The following is a 16,410-nucleotide window of genomic DNA, read 5'->3' on the forward strand; positions in this document are numbered from 1 at the left end:
TGTGATCGTTCATTATATGTCCTTTTCATTAAGGAAGTTATTCCCTCTCTTGCAGATCTTTTAACCTGCTTATAAAAATGACATAAAGAGAAAAGGTTGCTTGCTAAATGATTTGTAAATGCCACACATTTTACTGATTTCATAGTTTTTTTTGTTGTTGGGTTTTTGATTTGTTTGTTTTGAGCCTGGATCTCTCTCTGTCTCCCAGGCTGGAGTGCAGTGGCACGATCTCGGCTCCCTGCACCCTCTTTTTGCTTCCTGGGCTCAAGCTATCCTGCCACCTCAGCCTCCTGAGTAGCTGGGACTACAGGTGCATGCCACCACTCCCGGCTAACTGTTGTATTTTTTTGTAGAGACTGGGTTTTGTTATGATGCCCGGACTGGTCTCGAACTCCTGAGCCCAAGCAATCTGCCTGCCTCCCCCTCCCAAAGTGCCGGAGTACAGACCACTGCACCCAGCTACTTTTTTTTTTTTTTTAACTAATTAGAGTTCTTTTCCTAAAAAGTTAAATTCTAATTTCTAGGAAGAGTGAAGAATAGTATCTATTTAACAGTTTTTAGTAGCCCTCTTGCTATTTTATGTTCTTACTGGAAAGTAATAGTTCCATATAATTTTGGTTTTTAGAAGTTCAGGCATTCATTTGATTAACTTAAAAACCCTGGACTTTTCTGTCAGCCATTTTGTATTTTGTTTTATAAAGTGTTATACACATTTACCCCTAGATCTTTCTTTATAGTAATTGTTCTTTAATGAAATATTGGCATATGAACTGTAAACTTTTAAATTTAAGGATCTAATAGTTTAATGTAAGTATATTTCATGTAGTCATTCACTAATTTACCATAATTATTTATTATACTGTACAAATATTTATTGTACTATATATTTGTGTGTTCATTACAGTCTTATGTAGGTATATTTAGACTAAATTTAAGGCACTTAAAGATACCCACTGTGTAGGGACAGTAGCTTATTTAGATGTAGGCTTGGGTATTTCTCTTTGTTTTTGGCTTCATAATGATCATTGGCCCCAGCCTTCACTATAAATGAGAAGCAGATACCTGGAACAGCTTAAATCCAGTACCACTATTAGAAAAAAGTAAACCAGTGCCCTACTGACAGCAGATTGATAGTGTTAACTATGTCCTTAGTTTGAACATGCAAAACCTTTTTCTAAAGATTTTTATTTCTAGTAGACTTTGTGCTTTAAAAAGATAGTTATTTTCCACTTTAAAATCTTCACTGTGAAAATCAAACATGATTTTACCCATTTAAAATCTGATGACCTAAGAGCCCCTTTTTCTTTAATATGTTGTGGCCAGCTTATCCAGATCTAGACATGCAAATGCTTGCCGGTAAGGTGATTGATGATATTCCCTATCTTAGATATTATAATGAGATTGTTGTGTACATTTTAACCTAATTTCTATCTGTTAACATTGGAATGGCCCTAGCTACCTAGACAAAAGCTTTTTGTGCTTTTTAGAGATAACTATCACAGTTTATCATCACAGTTGAAGGCTTATACTACCATTGTGAGATTATTGGGAAAAGAATTAATATGAACGTAATTTTTTATTCCAGAAATTCCATTACAGAAACCTTCTTCTTGGTGAACATGATGTCCCTTTAACATGTATTGAGCAAATTGTCACAGGTACGTAGTATTCTGTACATACTCTAAAAGTCAGTTCCACTCTGGAAGTATTATTTGAAAAGTCATACCTCTCAAAATACTTGGATTTGCGTTTTATTTCTGTAAGTTTACTTTTGCCATTTTTTTGAGTCCCAGGAACATAAAGAGGGGAGACGTCAATAAATTGTTTTAAAAGGAAGATATAAAATGTATAACTTTTCATAGTTTCTAAGTTTTTTGTCCTCTTTTTAATTAAAATTAATCATTAAATGTATCTAGATGGTGGTTTTATGCAAATAATCATTTAAAATATCTTCCAAAGCAAAGTTAAAACCAATCCCCAAGTTCTAGGAATTACAAGTATGAAACATTCTAGACAAGCAGAGCTCAAGTGATGGGTGACCTTCCAATTATTTTCACTAGAATTTGTACTAAAATGTGAGTTAGAAGTAATTATTACGCATTTCTTCTCTATTTTTTTTTCTTTTTTAGTAAATGACCACAAGAGGAAGCAGAAAGTCCTAGGCCCCAACCAGAAACTGAAATTTAATCCAACAGAGTTAATTATTTATTGTAAAGATTTCAGAATTGTCAGATTTCGCTTTGATGAATCAGGTCCCGAAAGTGCTAAAAAGGTAATACCGTTAAGGTTTATCAAGTTCTGGGTTCTGTACTGTGTTCACTGATTTCAATTCTGTATGGCAGTTTTCATTTCTCAATTGCTCAGATGTTTTTTAGGGGAAGTTATCAGACATCTTCTTAAGTCAAAGCCAAGAATATTAATAGAACTATTTTCTTGGATTGGTTTATGGCTGTTTTAATGTGTTCTATATAATTTTTTATCAGCTTCTCAAATATTAAAGACTCTCACATGGAAATTAGCATTTTTTTTACATAAAGATCATTACTTGTCAGTTTCTTGGTTAAAAGGTTGAAAAGTTGGTGATATACTGTAATTAAGGTTTGGTTAGGCTTTTAATTCAGTACTGCAGAACTTTACCAACAAACTCTAAGCTAGACTTATGTTACATAAGATTTAGGTGAATATATAGTTACGGGAAAGGCTTAGTAATTATTAGTGGTTTAAAGAAATATTATGAATTGAGTGACACTCAACAGGGGCAACACAAAGCTAGTAACTTTTTAACTGCCTTATTTTTCCACAGCCTTCCAGATAATGACTTATTACCCTACTTGTAAAGTAAGAGTCAAGGGCATGTTTTCCATGTTTTGCTTTGCCAGAGGAGTGAAGCTGGTAGACCTAATATGCCCCCCGTTCCAGTCTGTGCTGCAGCAAATGCAGAGTCACAGACTCTCCAGTAGGAAGCTTGCACGTGCGTATGGGAATAGAGCAACAGTATCTTAGTAGAATAGGACGTGGCTTTCTCTCAGAATGGAGGCAGTCTTTGCACCACCAAGCAATGAGTGCCTTTGTTTTCCATGGTCAGTCAACTGACTGCAGTAAATTTTCTGTTGATAGCAAAACAAGGCTGGCAAAAATATTGTAAGGCAGCTGTCTTCATATACTTTGGTGAAGAGGTGGTAGATTTGTTTTTAGATTGAGAACCAACAGTTTCTTCACAGGAAGGCAAGCAGGAGATGAATATATGAAAATACATCTGAAAACACGTGACTGTTGAGCAGAGTAGAGTGGTTGTAGGCTCCTCTATGGGTAAAAGTTTTCAAATAGTCTGTATAACCATCTCTCAGCAAGCTGCATTATTGAAAATTCAACTAGATAACTCTTAAAGCCTCTTTCACCTGTTCGATTGTGCCGTTTGTGATTTTGGCATTTTACTAATTTAAAGTGCCTATTATATAGAAAGACTTTAGAATTCATGATGTATTAGACTGTACATAAAATATTTCAGACAGGTTACTTCCTCAAGCTTATTTATATTTGTAATTTAATTGATCAAAGCATCAAAGACCTGCTTATGAAAACCTTAAGATGTGTAGCATCTCAAGATTAGGGACATCACAGAACTTGCTAGATTGAGTTAGGACAGCATATTCCTAAGGAAGAAATTGATGCAATTGACCGGATCTCTTTCGGAAAGTTAAATTCTCCCTCTTTTACTGTATTTTTCAGTTGACACTATTTTAATGAGTGGAAATAATAATAATTTGGCCTAGTTCTTGAACCATCTGTAGTACTTGTTGGTCATTTTTGATGTTGAGGCAGTGTGCTAAATTTAGCAAGTAGAAAGAAGGATAAGATGCAGTTTCTTGCCCTAGAGAACTTAAATCTAGTGAAGAAGATAAAGCATGAACAAATGAAAAGTAATGGTACAAAGTGGCAGCATGAAAGATGTTTCTACACAGATAGTTGATTTCCAGATGAACAGAGCATAATAAGTGCTGTGGAAATTCAGAATATCCCCTATGTGTTGTGCTGCTGGTTCATGAAGAGGGCCTTACTAAACCGTCTGCACAAAACAAGCCAGTCCCTCATATGCCCTTTCCTAAGACCAAGTTTCAGACAAAAATCTTTTTCCCAGTATCCTAAAATATGAAAAGCATGTGCATCTTTGTCTTTTGTATAGCCACAGGGGTTGCAGGGCAGGGGAGGGTGCAGAAAAAGAAAATAGATGCAATGAGAATATAAATAGTTTTTTTGGGATTTACACATTTCAAACAGGGTTAAGTTGTATGTGGCTACCAAAGCTGGATGGCTTTGTGAGTTAAAAATAAAAATTATGGCATACTCTTTTATTTCAAGTGAAAAGTTTTCATTTAACATTCGGTAGCAGTTAGGAAATTATGGCTCATTTTTACCTCCTGGAAGCTTTGAATACTGTTTTCTCTGGAAAATGCTTTGCTATTTTATCAGTTGCTTTAAAATGACAAAATGCATGTTTGGAGTTCTCTGGTGGGTAAACCATTGATTCATTTTGAAATACCTAAGACATTTATGTTTTTGTTTTGAAAAATGAAATTCAAAAATACTAAATTGGTTCACATTTTGTTAAATGTTCTGAACCCTTCTGGTTGTCTTGTTGATGTTGTTCCAATTGTATTATGACAAAATTAGATTGCTTTGGGCACTTGTACTCATTAATATTCATCCTCATTATCCTCGAGCTGTCAACAGGAAAATAGTGATATTTGGGAAAGGTCTGTATAAAGAAAGAAGGAATTTGATGGTGCAGAATTGGACATCTAACCTCATAGCAACTTACAGCCACCATTTTCTTTTGCAGAACCTTTGCTCAAAACTGAAGGGCAAAATAATAAAGGTTGTTTTTAATGATTTATCTATATATCTGTCTGTGTAGATAAAGATAAATATATAGATACACATGCATGACAAGTTAAATACATGCTTTTTGTCTCCACTTTGTTCTCTGATTAGTTGGTTGTGAACCACTTCTTCAGGAATACTTTTAGAAGTGAATTCCATTCATCTGATTAAAGAACAAGTTGGCCTTTTTATGAACTGTCGTTTTTGACTTGAATCTGGTACTGTTTTTTGGTGGCTTTCAGGCCACAGAAATAAACCACTTTTGTTTGCAAATGAGATAAAACTTAATGAGGTTTGAGTGTTTCCTGGATTTGAGCTTCTTCAGTACTGCACCCCAGATGATCTTAGAAAAGAAACCATCCACTGTGGGTACTTCTGGCTTCTGTCCAGAGAAGATTATCAGCTTTGGTCCAAAAATTGATTTAAAAGTAGTTTACTACTTTTTTCTCCAATAAAATATTTGCCATAATTTAATGTCTTTAATACCAGCATTTTCTTCATTTCCTACGGTAGCCAGGACAAATGAAGTATTTCACATCTTTCAAAAACTCTTAGGATGAAAGGTAGGAATTTGGACTTAGGTTTTTAAAATAGTGTGTATGTAAAAGTGCAAAGAATGGGGCCCTGGCTTTCTCTTCTCAGAGTGTTCCACAGTAACAACATGAAGACAATCCAGGTACACAAGTTTGTATGTGCCTTAGTCTGTGTGTCCAAAGAGGCCCCTTACTTAGGTCATGTGAAATAAGTTATACATTGAAATTCACTACTGAAAAACAATGTATTTAGTTCGAGTTCTGCCACCCCAAAAAAATCAACCAGTAATTCAGCTGACTTGCAGTTTTACAATATTTTTATAGACTTCTTTCAATGTAGATGCTTTTGGACATACTCATTTGTTTCCTAACCTAATGTGATATTGTGCTATTTTTAAGGGACTTTTAAAAAATACGCTGTGTTGGGTTTTGCCTTGAAAATAGGCTTTATTTCTTTTTTGCCTCATGGCCACAAAAAAAAGATGTCCATGATCAGTGATCTGTGAATTTCTTTTCTGTAAACAGAAAGAGCATGTGACTGCTTTCTAATTGTTTTGGAGAATGTGATAGACATTAGTATTATTATTACTGGCTTGGGGCATTTTCCTTAATATGTTGGTAACTACTTTTGTCAGTATTAGTCTAACCACTGTTGGACACAGAGCACCTTCAGAAAGCCACTGAAGTGATGCTGCAAAATGCAGACATCTTCAGATCTTTACTCAAGTCTGTGCAGAGAGGTCTTTCTTGGTCTCCTCCTCTACTTTTTAACCTGCCTCCCTCTTCTCACTATAACACTTCATATTCCCCTTCCCTGCTCTGTTATTTTTCTCTTTTAGCATTCATAGTTATCTAACTTTCTGTATTTTTTCTCTTTATCTTGTTTAGTGTCTGTCTTCCCACTAGAATGTAAGCTTCATGAGGACAGGGATTAGTGTCTGTTTTGTTCACTGCATCTGTAGGGCTTACAACATTGTAGGTGCTCAGTAAATATTTGTTAAATGAATGTGAAATGTGGCATTTATCCTTAAGGAATTGACCTTCATGGTAGAAGTATAACAGAACCACCTATATCCTACTTTTCATCGACATCATAACTATTATGTGAATATGTTGGAAGTAAAGCAATATAAGCACAATTAACTAAAGAGACACTTTATATTGAAACTGTTGTTATGGGTTTCTGGAATTAATACTCTGAAATTGGCTCCCGCTAGGAAGGCTTGTGAAGAGAGTAGTGTTGAACAGACAGGACAGTTTCCAAGAAAGCATAGTTGGCTAAGAGGAGTAGGATTTTCCAAGCAAAGAGTGTGACAGTGGAGATGGCTGGGGCTAAGTCAGACAGAATGTGTTCAAACCTGTTTTTCTCTGACCTGAGATTGCGGAGGGAATATTGGGAAGGTATAGTTACCTGGTGAGGAGAGCCAGTTTTGTGAAGAATCAAGAATGAGGAGATTTAATTTGTTATGCAGATGTCTGGGGACCACAGCAGATTATCAAGAGAGCAAACTTGTTAATCAAAATTACGTCATTACAAACTTAATCCTTAAGTTTTGTAGATTTCTAGACTGTAAGGAAGCTCTCAGAGGTGCCATAAGGTGAGTATGGCCTAAGGATGTGGCCATGGCAGTGTAGCAAAATGGACAACTATGAAAAATGTCTAGAGAAAAGTGCAACATAGCTTATCAACGGTGCCCAAACCAATAGGAAGGATGAGAACTTTTTCAAGGTACGGATTTCAGTAGTTTTGCTGCTAGAAATGCTTTAAGGAAAACTGTTAAAAAGATTAGGAATGGGAATATAGATAACCGGCTACTAAATTTTGCAAGTGGGACCATCATAGAAAACTCTCCTATAGATATTGAGAAATCGAGATACCACGTAAGTTTCAAGAAGCAGTTTTTTTTTTCTTTTTGGTCAAAACTAATGACAAATTCTGTCCCCTTGTTTGTATATTTTAACTTAGTGAGACAGGAAACATTTATTCTACAGAAGACTTTTAAAATGTAGTTTAAACAAGTTGACACATGCTTACTGGTTAATGAAATGTGCATCAGCCCAGTCCAGACGCCACTAATTTGACATGAACTAACAATTAACTTTTCCTACTTACTCACTGTCCAAAGTATATCATTCTGCCTTAACGCTTTACCTTCTAAATAATATTTAATCTTTTAAAGTAAGTTTTTCTGCTGTGTTCTCCTTGCATATGTCTTAAATTTCTTCTTTCATCTTTGCTCACTGAAGAGCATTTTCTCTCACATTCTAGTGACTACCAGGGTTTGTAAGCCTAGAGCACCATCCTTCATTCTATCTAGCAGCAGTTGAGAATAATAACAGCCATATTTCCATATATGGAGCTCCTCCAAAGGCCTAGCCTGCATTAAGCTTGTTAATTCTTACCACAGCCTAGGTATTACTTTCGTTTTACAAGTGAGCAAACTGAGGCTAGAAGAGAGGAAATGACTTCACACATGTTATGTAGCAAGTACTTGATAGAGCTGGGATTCAAGCCCTCTGATATGTTTGATTCTAAAGCCCGCACGTTTTCCACCACAGGGCACATGGTCCCAAACCATTTTACTTAAACACAGTTTGTGTGTGTGTGTGTGTATGTATGTGTGTGTGTTTATTGTTTTTTTGATGTACCTCTTTGAGCCACCCATGCATTTTTGGAGTTTCTTGCTAATATTAATTTTTTGTAATTAATGTTTCTCTATTTAGATTTTTAAATCCATGAGGCGTAAACTTTAAAGTTTCATGCCTTATATTAATCCTTTATAGTCCACCAAAAATGAAAGTTTTTTCTTCCTTTTTTGGAGTGGACATGAGCCACTGCCTTTTTGGAGAATGCTTCTTTAGTTTCAAGCTTTCTTTATTGGACTAAAATTACTTTCCAATTAAAATTTAACTCAGCAAATACTTACTGAATACTTGCCATGTGCTAGCTAAAGATAAACAGTGTCTTGAGGGCATGACAGTGAATGAGATACCTGGCCTTAAGGAGCTCTTTTATATTCTAGGTCAACAGAAAAACATGTAAATAGTATCTATAATCACTGCCCCAAGATGATGCTCCCAGTGCCCAAGGCCTTATTGTACATTTCATTTAACTAAGTGTGTTAAAAATCAAATTCTAAATGTAGAATTTTTCCTAGGTATGCCTTGCAATAGCTCATTATTCCCAGCCAACAGACCTCCAGCTACTCTTTGCATTTGAATATGTTGGGAAAAAATACCACAATTCAGGTAAATATGAAAATATTAAATATTGTGACTAATTTTACATGTGTAAATTTTACTCTTATGTTTACCGGAAGCCTCCAAGTACATGAGCTTTAATGATTGTAGAATTACTAGCTTCATACCTTAGAGAAGTAAGCACTACATGCTAAAAGAGCCAATAGTTTGTCAGATTATTTCTTGACAAGTTACCAGGAAGAACCTATAACGCTATGAATATGGGCTTATAAGTTATGTCATATATTTAATCTCCAGTCATTGGCTTGTATTTTATGATGAAGAATATATAACCCACCCTTTTTAATTGATAGCTTGAGTTAAAGTAATCTTATCTTTTAAGAAAACTGGCAGAAAACTAAAAGCTATATTAAAAGCATAATCTTTTCTGGCAAGGTGTGATTTCATGCAAAAGCTAAAGTGATTAAAAACTTTTTGTGAACTTCATTAAGATTCTCAAAATGCTGAGTTTCTATTTCTGAATAATATTGATGAAAGGAAGATGAGCATTTTTCCAAGGACAGGTATCTTCTAGACAGCTTTTGTTTGTCTGTATATCTGACAGTCATGACATGACCAAGGAAGATTCCAGGTGATCATGCAATTCTGTACATTCTGTTTCTGTACAAATGTAATTTTAACAAACCATTTTTAAAAATCTCTTAAAAGGATAGAGTAAAACAAAGAGCCATGTCTCGTAAAACAAAGAGCCATGTCTCCTGTTAGCCCCAGTGTCAGTTAGTGACTGCACGTCAGTTAACTGAGCGAAGCCTGTGTTCTTTTATTTAAGCAAGAAAAATAAATCAGCTGTGTATTTATAATGAAAAATCCATTCACCCAGCATGGTCTGGGCCATACAAATTATTAATTGTACTGAAATTTTATATTTTGTTACCATAAAACATATGGTAGTAATTTAAATAACTGGCATAATAAAAGTATATTCCAGCAACACTATATTGTAAATACATTAAAATGTATCAGTGTATGGTATCTGAAGATGCATGTGTATAAGTAAATTTTCCTTAGTTTAAAAGATACCTACCTTTCTATTAAGCACTGAGAGGACCAAAAAAAAAAAAAAAAAAAAACAACTTAATACTGTAGAGATAATATATGAAAATAATGCTTTGCAGAGCAGCTTTTATCATACAGTATTATATTTATAGAAATTGTATAACAAAAGTATTTGCAACTTAATTTTTCTTATTGATATATACATAATTGTAACTTAAGCTTAAGCAATATAATTATTTTTTGAAGTTTATTAGTATTAAGTGAATTCACTTACTGTCTAAAAATAAAGTATACAGATCCTGCACTATTAGGTAAACACTCCTTGGGATCATCATCAAGCTACGGAACAGTGATCAAGGTTATCTTCAATAAGATCCTCAGCCAGAGTTGCAAGAGTTGTAGGAGTGAGTCTTTGATTCCTGCTTGACTGTTTATGATACAGACCAGTTCTTCATGCTATTTTTCTGATAGAAATGATTCATTCCAGTTTACAGATCCATAACTTCTACAGTAATTTAGTGACTTGGGCTCGGCAAAGATGGTAAACTTCATTATACAGTTGGTAACCTGATGCCTGCTTCAGTTACTTTCCACATTTTTCTTCATTCATACCTTGTGGGCATCTCTGGTTTACAGTACTTTAGTTTATCCACCCATAGGTCTTCTACTACTGGAATTTTAAAATTTACATCATTCAGTTCCTCTATTTCTTCTTATATAGCTTATTGATAAAATTTGATGATTAATACTTAAAATATTCAGGGATGCTTTTTTATATTACATCCTTCAGACTCCTCCTTTGACAAGTACTTCATAAACATAACACTGGCCATAGTTTTGTTAAGATTCCTCATAGGGTAACATCCTTTAATATCCTTCCATGCTGTTACAGAAGCATAAATACTGCATCTTTAAGATCAAAAGGAGCCTGAAATTTCCACACACTGCAGTCAGAATTCATTAATTTGTGAGTGAAAGATGCCCACTCATCCACTCTTGAACTTCTGGATGACACCTTGATTCATTGGCTGGATTAAAGAAGTCCTTTTTGCAGGCAGGTAGGTGACAAAGCTGTTTCCACAAATAAGATCCAAAGTTGGAGGAGGTCCCCTGCAGTTATCTAAGAAAATGATATTTTAGCTGGCCTTAGTCACTCAGGTTTTCATTCATATTCAGCATCACATGAGCAAAAGCCATCTCTGAAAGGTCCTGCAGTCATCCCAACACTTCTGTGAATATCCTGGAGTAAAGTAAGATGTGTAGCACCCAGGCTTTGGAACATCGCTTTGCACAAACACCCCAGGAGAATACTACTAGCACAAACAAGAACAATGATTCTGTTTTTTCTCTTTTAACTTTAAAGAAACCATGAGGACTCTGTTTTCATTAGTCAGATTATTATTGGGCAAATAATGTCAAAAAAGTACAGATTCATCTTTCTTATAGAATTGATAAGATGTCAGATTATGCTTCTGGACCAAAAATATTGAAAGTTTCATGAAGTTATCTGCAGCCTAGTGTCAGCAACTCGGCTTCGTGACAGACATCCTGCTTACAGATGCTGTGATGTAATCTGAAGTTGTAATGAAGTTACACATCAGAAATTGTACATTTTCAGTGACATTTAATTTTATCCTTTTTATTAACATAGATCTTTGTATTAGATTTTCCTTAAAATGCCTATTTGAAAAACACAAGGTACACAATCCATTTGAAACAGTATAGGAATTTTTAAACTTTGTTGCTTAAGATTCTCAGAATAGCTATAAATGATTGTTGAATATTGGTGGTTCCAGCCAGCTGTATACATCAGGATTATTGGAGGAACCTTTAGAAATACAGCCACGTTGGCTCCAGCACAGGTCAGAATCTCCCAGTTAAGAACCACTTTGTTGACTCGTGCTTTTAAACTTATTAATACTCACAGTCCTCTTTTTACCTTATTCTTTTGTGACTTCTAATTTCTGCGGTATCATCAGAGTGATAGGCTTTCTTTTCATATGTTGATGATTTGTATTTTCTGTTGCTTGAAGCCATTCTAAATATCAATTGGCCAATTCAGTGGAAATTATCTAAAATAACCCCAACAGTATAGGATTAGACTTTTGTACTGTCACAGAAGATAGCCAAGGTCAGGAGCATGTAATATCTATTTCACTCTTAGTCTGCTGTGGAGGCATGTCATAAAACCTCAGTCAGGTAGCGGTCAGCAGAGCCAGGTCTCCCTGAGATGACCCACCTTTCACTGTTGGTCCAGCTCCTCATAGTGATCCACTCATAGAGCAGGCCACTGGTGTCAGGTCTTTTGAACTTTGGAAAGCATTCAAATTTCTGGACTGTAAAACCAGATTGAGTATACATTACACATTCTGTAATGAGCTCTAAATGAAGATGATACAGAACATATAAAAGACCTAGTCCCAGTTGTTTAGAAAAGTACAGGATTTGAACAAGAGAAACGGATAAAATAACAAACGATAGAGGATCTCACTTTATGCTTAGAAAATATAAATAGATGTTCTCATTTTATATTTAGAAAAATTTGTGTAAGTTAGATCTTGAAACAAAATTTGGCCAGAGAAACAATCTCATAAACAATAGCACATTCTTAGCCTAGCTTATTAAAGTCTGCAACCCAAAACACTAAAAAGTATTCAGTGCTGCTAGACTCAGTCACCAAACTGTTTTACATAACTCTTAAAATTTTGAGTATGTTTTTTATAATTCTTTTTTGGTCGTGGTGTTTTTATTGTGTGGCTAGGACTGCTGGTTCAGTGTTGAATAGCAGTAATATTAGCAGGCATCATTTCACTTCCCGCTTTTAATGAAGATGCTCTTAGCTATGTCTTTTTGATAAACACCCTCTATCCAGTTAAGGAAATTCCCTTTTATTCCAAATTTGCTAACGTTGTTGGTTTTTTTTTTTTTTCAGTCATAAACAGGTATCTATCATATGTTTTTCTGTACTTACGAAGCTGGTCATTCATATAGCCTTTTTCATCTTTAATGTAGTCATATGATGAATTACTTAGATTTTCTAATATTGAATAGCTTTCTTTGTTTTGGTGCACTGGAACACTGTATAGATTGGGCTTTGCCAAAAATTCCATATGCAGGTTTTGTGTTCTGGAGAGATCACAACTCCTAAGTCTTCCTTCTCACAGACACGCTTTTTAGTTGTTGTGTTACTCCAGAGAAGGCCCTGAGATGGAGTGGAACTCTAGGATATGGGCTTAGAATTAGCATTTTACTATCTATCTATCTATCTGTCTGTCTGTCTATCTATCTGTCTATCTATTTATTTTTGAGACAGAGTCTCGCTGTGTCGCCCAGGCTGGAGTGCACTGGTATGATCTCGGCTCACTGCAAGCTCTGCCTCCCAGGTCCACGCCATTCTCCCGCCTCAGCCTCCTGAGTAGCTAGGACTACAGGCACATGCCACCACACCCGGCTTATTTTTTTTTTTTAGTATTTTTAATAGAGACAGAGTTTCACCGTGTTAGCCAAGATGGTCTCGATCTCCTGACCTCGTGATCCGCCCACCTCGGCCTCCCAAAGTGTTGGGATTACAGGCATGAGCCACCGCGCCCGGCAGCATTTTACTTTTTAACGAGCTTTGTTAAAATCAGAATCACTGGATAATTCTGATACCACTTAGAGGAGTCCAAATTCCTAACATGGTACATAAGCCCCTCCATAATCTAGAGCAGCACCGTCCAGTGATGGAATTAGGGCAGCCACTAGAGCCACTAGCCACATGTGGCTGTTAAGTACTTGAAATGTGGCTAGTGCAACTGATGGACTGAATTTTTAATTTTATTTAATTTTCATTTCAGTTTAAATTTAAACGGGCTTGTGTGGCTAGAAGTTACTTTTTTGGGAAACACACTAGAGTCTAGGCCCTATTTAATTTCCCACCTCTCTTCCACCACCTCTTGAATCCCTATGCTCTAGCTGTATTTAGTTACTTGATGTTATACAGTTACACCATCTTTTTTAAGTTCTTCTCTGTCTGGCATGCCTACCTTCTCCTCACCAGCTACCTGGCAACTTTTGACTTATTCCTTAGAACTCTCTTTAGTTGTGGTCAAGTCGTGAAGCTTTTCCTGCCCCAGCCTCTCCCTCCAGTGAGAGTTAGGGGCCTTCTCTTTTGCATCCTCATTGCACTCATACATCTGGTACTCTGTGATTATCACACTTATTAATGCTTTCAAGATAGAGATAAAATCTTACTCATCTTTTTGCGCTCAGGCATTAGCACATGGGGAGTTCTCAGAAAATACCTGTCTTGTACCAGGAATTAATGAATAATCAGTAGGAATGGGCATGACATGTTCATGGGACATTGGAGGGTATTGCATGGCTGCAGAGGAGAATGGGAAATGAAGGTCAGATAAGTTATGTGAGGGATCTCTAAGGCCAAGAGAAGCCAGTTAGGTTTGCTTGATTTGGTTGGAAAATGAGCTTATTGAAAGTTTAGGCAAGGGATTAGCATCATGAACACATCTTTTTAGGGAAGTGTGTCTTGTGGTAAGCTGCTGGCTGTTTTAAATGCAGCAGAATATCCCATTGGGGATGCCAGCTGGGAGACTTGCCACAGTTGCAGCCTTCAGCAGAAAGACCCTGGGCCAGAATGGGTTGTGCCATCTGTTACCAGATATTGCCAAGGTAGATCTGGCTGACTGGTGGGACAGCTTGTTTCTCAATAATCACTTTGCAGGCACTCTTGAGGCTGTGGGCATGCTCCTAGAAGATAGCATTACTTCTCTCTCAGAGCAGGCTCCTTACTAAGGAAATGCAAGTCTAGGCCTGCCCTGCTGTAATCTTCATGTGGAAACAGCACTCTAGCAAAGCGCAAGGAACCTTATGAGCTTTTCAAAGGATAATCGAGTAGATACAGGAAACCAAGAATTTTCTAATGAGCAGATAGGAAAGAGCAGGTAGGTGAGAAGTTGGTATTAGAAAAATTAAAGATTTGAAGGGCTTGAGGACAGAGATGATTGTTGGATGTTTCATTTTTCCAGGCAAAATATGTGGAGCAAATAATCAAATGACATGGACTTACCCCACAATTAGGGGCAGGGAGATGAGGAAGGGTTAGGAATAGATTCTGTTAGAATGGTAGGGATGGAAGACATTTGAAAATTAAAGAGAAAATAAATGGGGAGGAAATCTAGGCAGCAGCCATTTTTCATTCTGGGGGAAGGTGGTCAGGAAAAGGAAGGAAGAAAAATGCCTGACATAGTAGCTAGAGTGGTCCAGCGTGATCAAAGTGTTTTCAATATCATGTTGACTGACCTGTTTATGTTTGAAGGCAGAGAAGATAGAGCCAGTAGAAGGAGAGAAAAATCAAAGCTGTTTTACAGAGTTGGGAAAGAGCTGGATAAGGACAAGACTAAATGAGTTATTTTTAGGCCAGGCCTGGTGGCTCATGCCTGTAATCCCAGCACTTTGGGAGGCCAAGGCAGGTGGGCCACCTGAGGTCAGGAGTTCAAGACCAGCCTGGCCAACATGGTGAAACCCTGTCTCTATTAAAAATACAGAAATTAGCTGGGCATGGTGCATGGTGGCAGGTGCCTGTAATCCCAGCTACTCAAGAGGCTGAGGCAGGAGAATAGCTTGAACCTGTGGGGCGAAGGTTGCAGTCAGCCAAGATCATGCCAGTGCATTCCAGCCTGGGCGACAGAACGAGACTCCGTCTCAAAAAAAAAAAAAAAAAGTTATTTTTAAATGGAAAGGGGAAGACGGTTCTCAGAGAGACTTGGAAGGTGAAGTGGGTTAGAGATGGCACATCAGAGTATGCATGTGACAGGAGGTTCAGAGAAGAGGGAATGCTGGGGAAAATGTGACTTAAAATTCATAATGTTGCTTTTTCCTACAGCCAACAAAATTAATGGAATTCCCTCAGGAGATGGAGGAGGAGGAGGTAATGGAGCTGGTGGTGGCAGCGGCCAGAAAACTCCACTCTTTGAAACTTACTCGGATTGGGACAGAGAAATCAAGAGGACAGGTGCTTCTGGGTGGAGAGTTTGTTCTATTAACGAAGGTTACATGATATCCACTTGGTAAGTACAATTTTAGCAATGTTATGTATGGCTGGAAGTCACTTCCCTATGAATAATCATCGAACTCTGTTGTCATTGATGACTTTCAAGTTGTGGTTAATGGAATATTTGTTTTTAATAATGTTTTAATAAATATTTTATTTTAAAGATCAGGGCTTCTTAATATAAATTACAGTATCCCTTAAAAGAAGTTGATAGTAATTCCTTACTGTCATCAGTAGTCAGTGTTTACTGCATTATATGTTGTAACTGGTGTTTTACAGTTGGTTTGCTCACATCAGGATCTAAAGTCTTCACACTGAATTTGCTTAATATGTCTCTTAGGCCTTTTAGTCTACAACAGTCTCCTCCCACCTCTTTTTTACCTACTATTTGTTGACAAACCAGGTCATTTGTTCCCTAGAATTTTCCACATTGTAGATATTGCTGGTTTTATCCCCAGGGTGTCCCGTAATGTTTTCCTTTGTCTCTAGTATTTCCTTTAAAATGTTAGCAACAGAGGCTTAATTGGATTTTGGTTCAGTACTTTTGGCAAGAATGTTTCATTAGGTGGTTCTGTGTTCTCCTGTGGAGTCACGTCCCATCTCAGGCTGGCTGGCTGTGTCTCTCTCATTGTAATCCTGACGACCAGTGGGCTTAGAGGGTATCAACCTGATCCACCCAGTAAAAGTTCC

General features: G+C 36.7%; 1 protein-coding gene across 8 annotated transcripts in view; it reads left to right on the plus strand.

Annotated features, from left to right (window-relative positions):
* The window catches only part of MTMR10 (myotubularin related protein 10), a 74,944-nt gene that overhangs the window by 16,193 nt on the left and 42,341 nt on the right, over positions 1–16,410 (plus strand). For all 8 annotated transcript variants that reach the window (XM_055278548.2, XM_055278552.2, XM_063640259.1 and 5 more), the window contains exons 4-7: positions 1,586–1,658; positions 2,130–2,272; positions 8,573–8,663; positions 15,553–15,736. In XM_055278548.2, coding sequence (XP_055134523.1) covers positions 1,586–1,658; positions 2,130–2,272; positions 8,573–8,663; positions 15,553–15,736 — 491 coding nt within the window. The remainder of the gene's footprint in view (positions 1–1,585; positions 1,659–2,129; positions 2,273–8,572; positions 8,664–15,552; positions 15,737–16,410) is intronic.

Source organism: Symphalangus syndactylus, chromosome 5 (genome assembly GCF_028878055.3).
Source record: "Symphalangus syndactylus isolate Jambi chromosome 5, NHGRI_mSymSyn1-v2.1_pri, whole genome shotgun sequence".
Lineage (NCBI taxonomy): Eukaryota > Metazoa > Chordata > Mammalia > Primates > Hylobatidae > Symphalangus > Symphalangus syndactylus.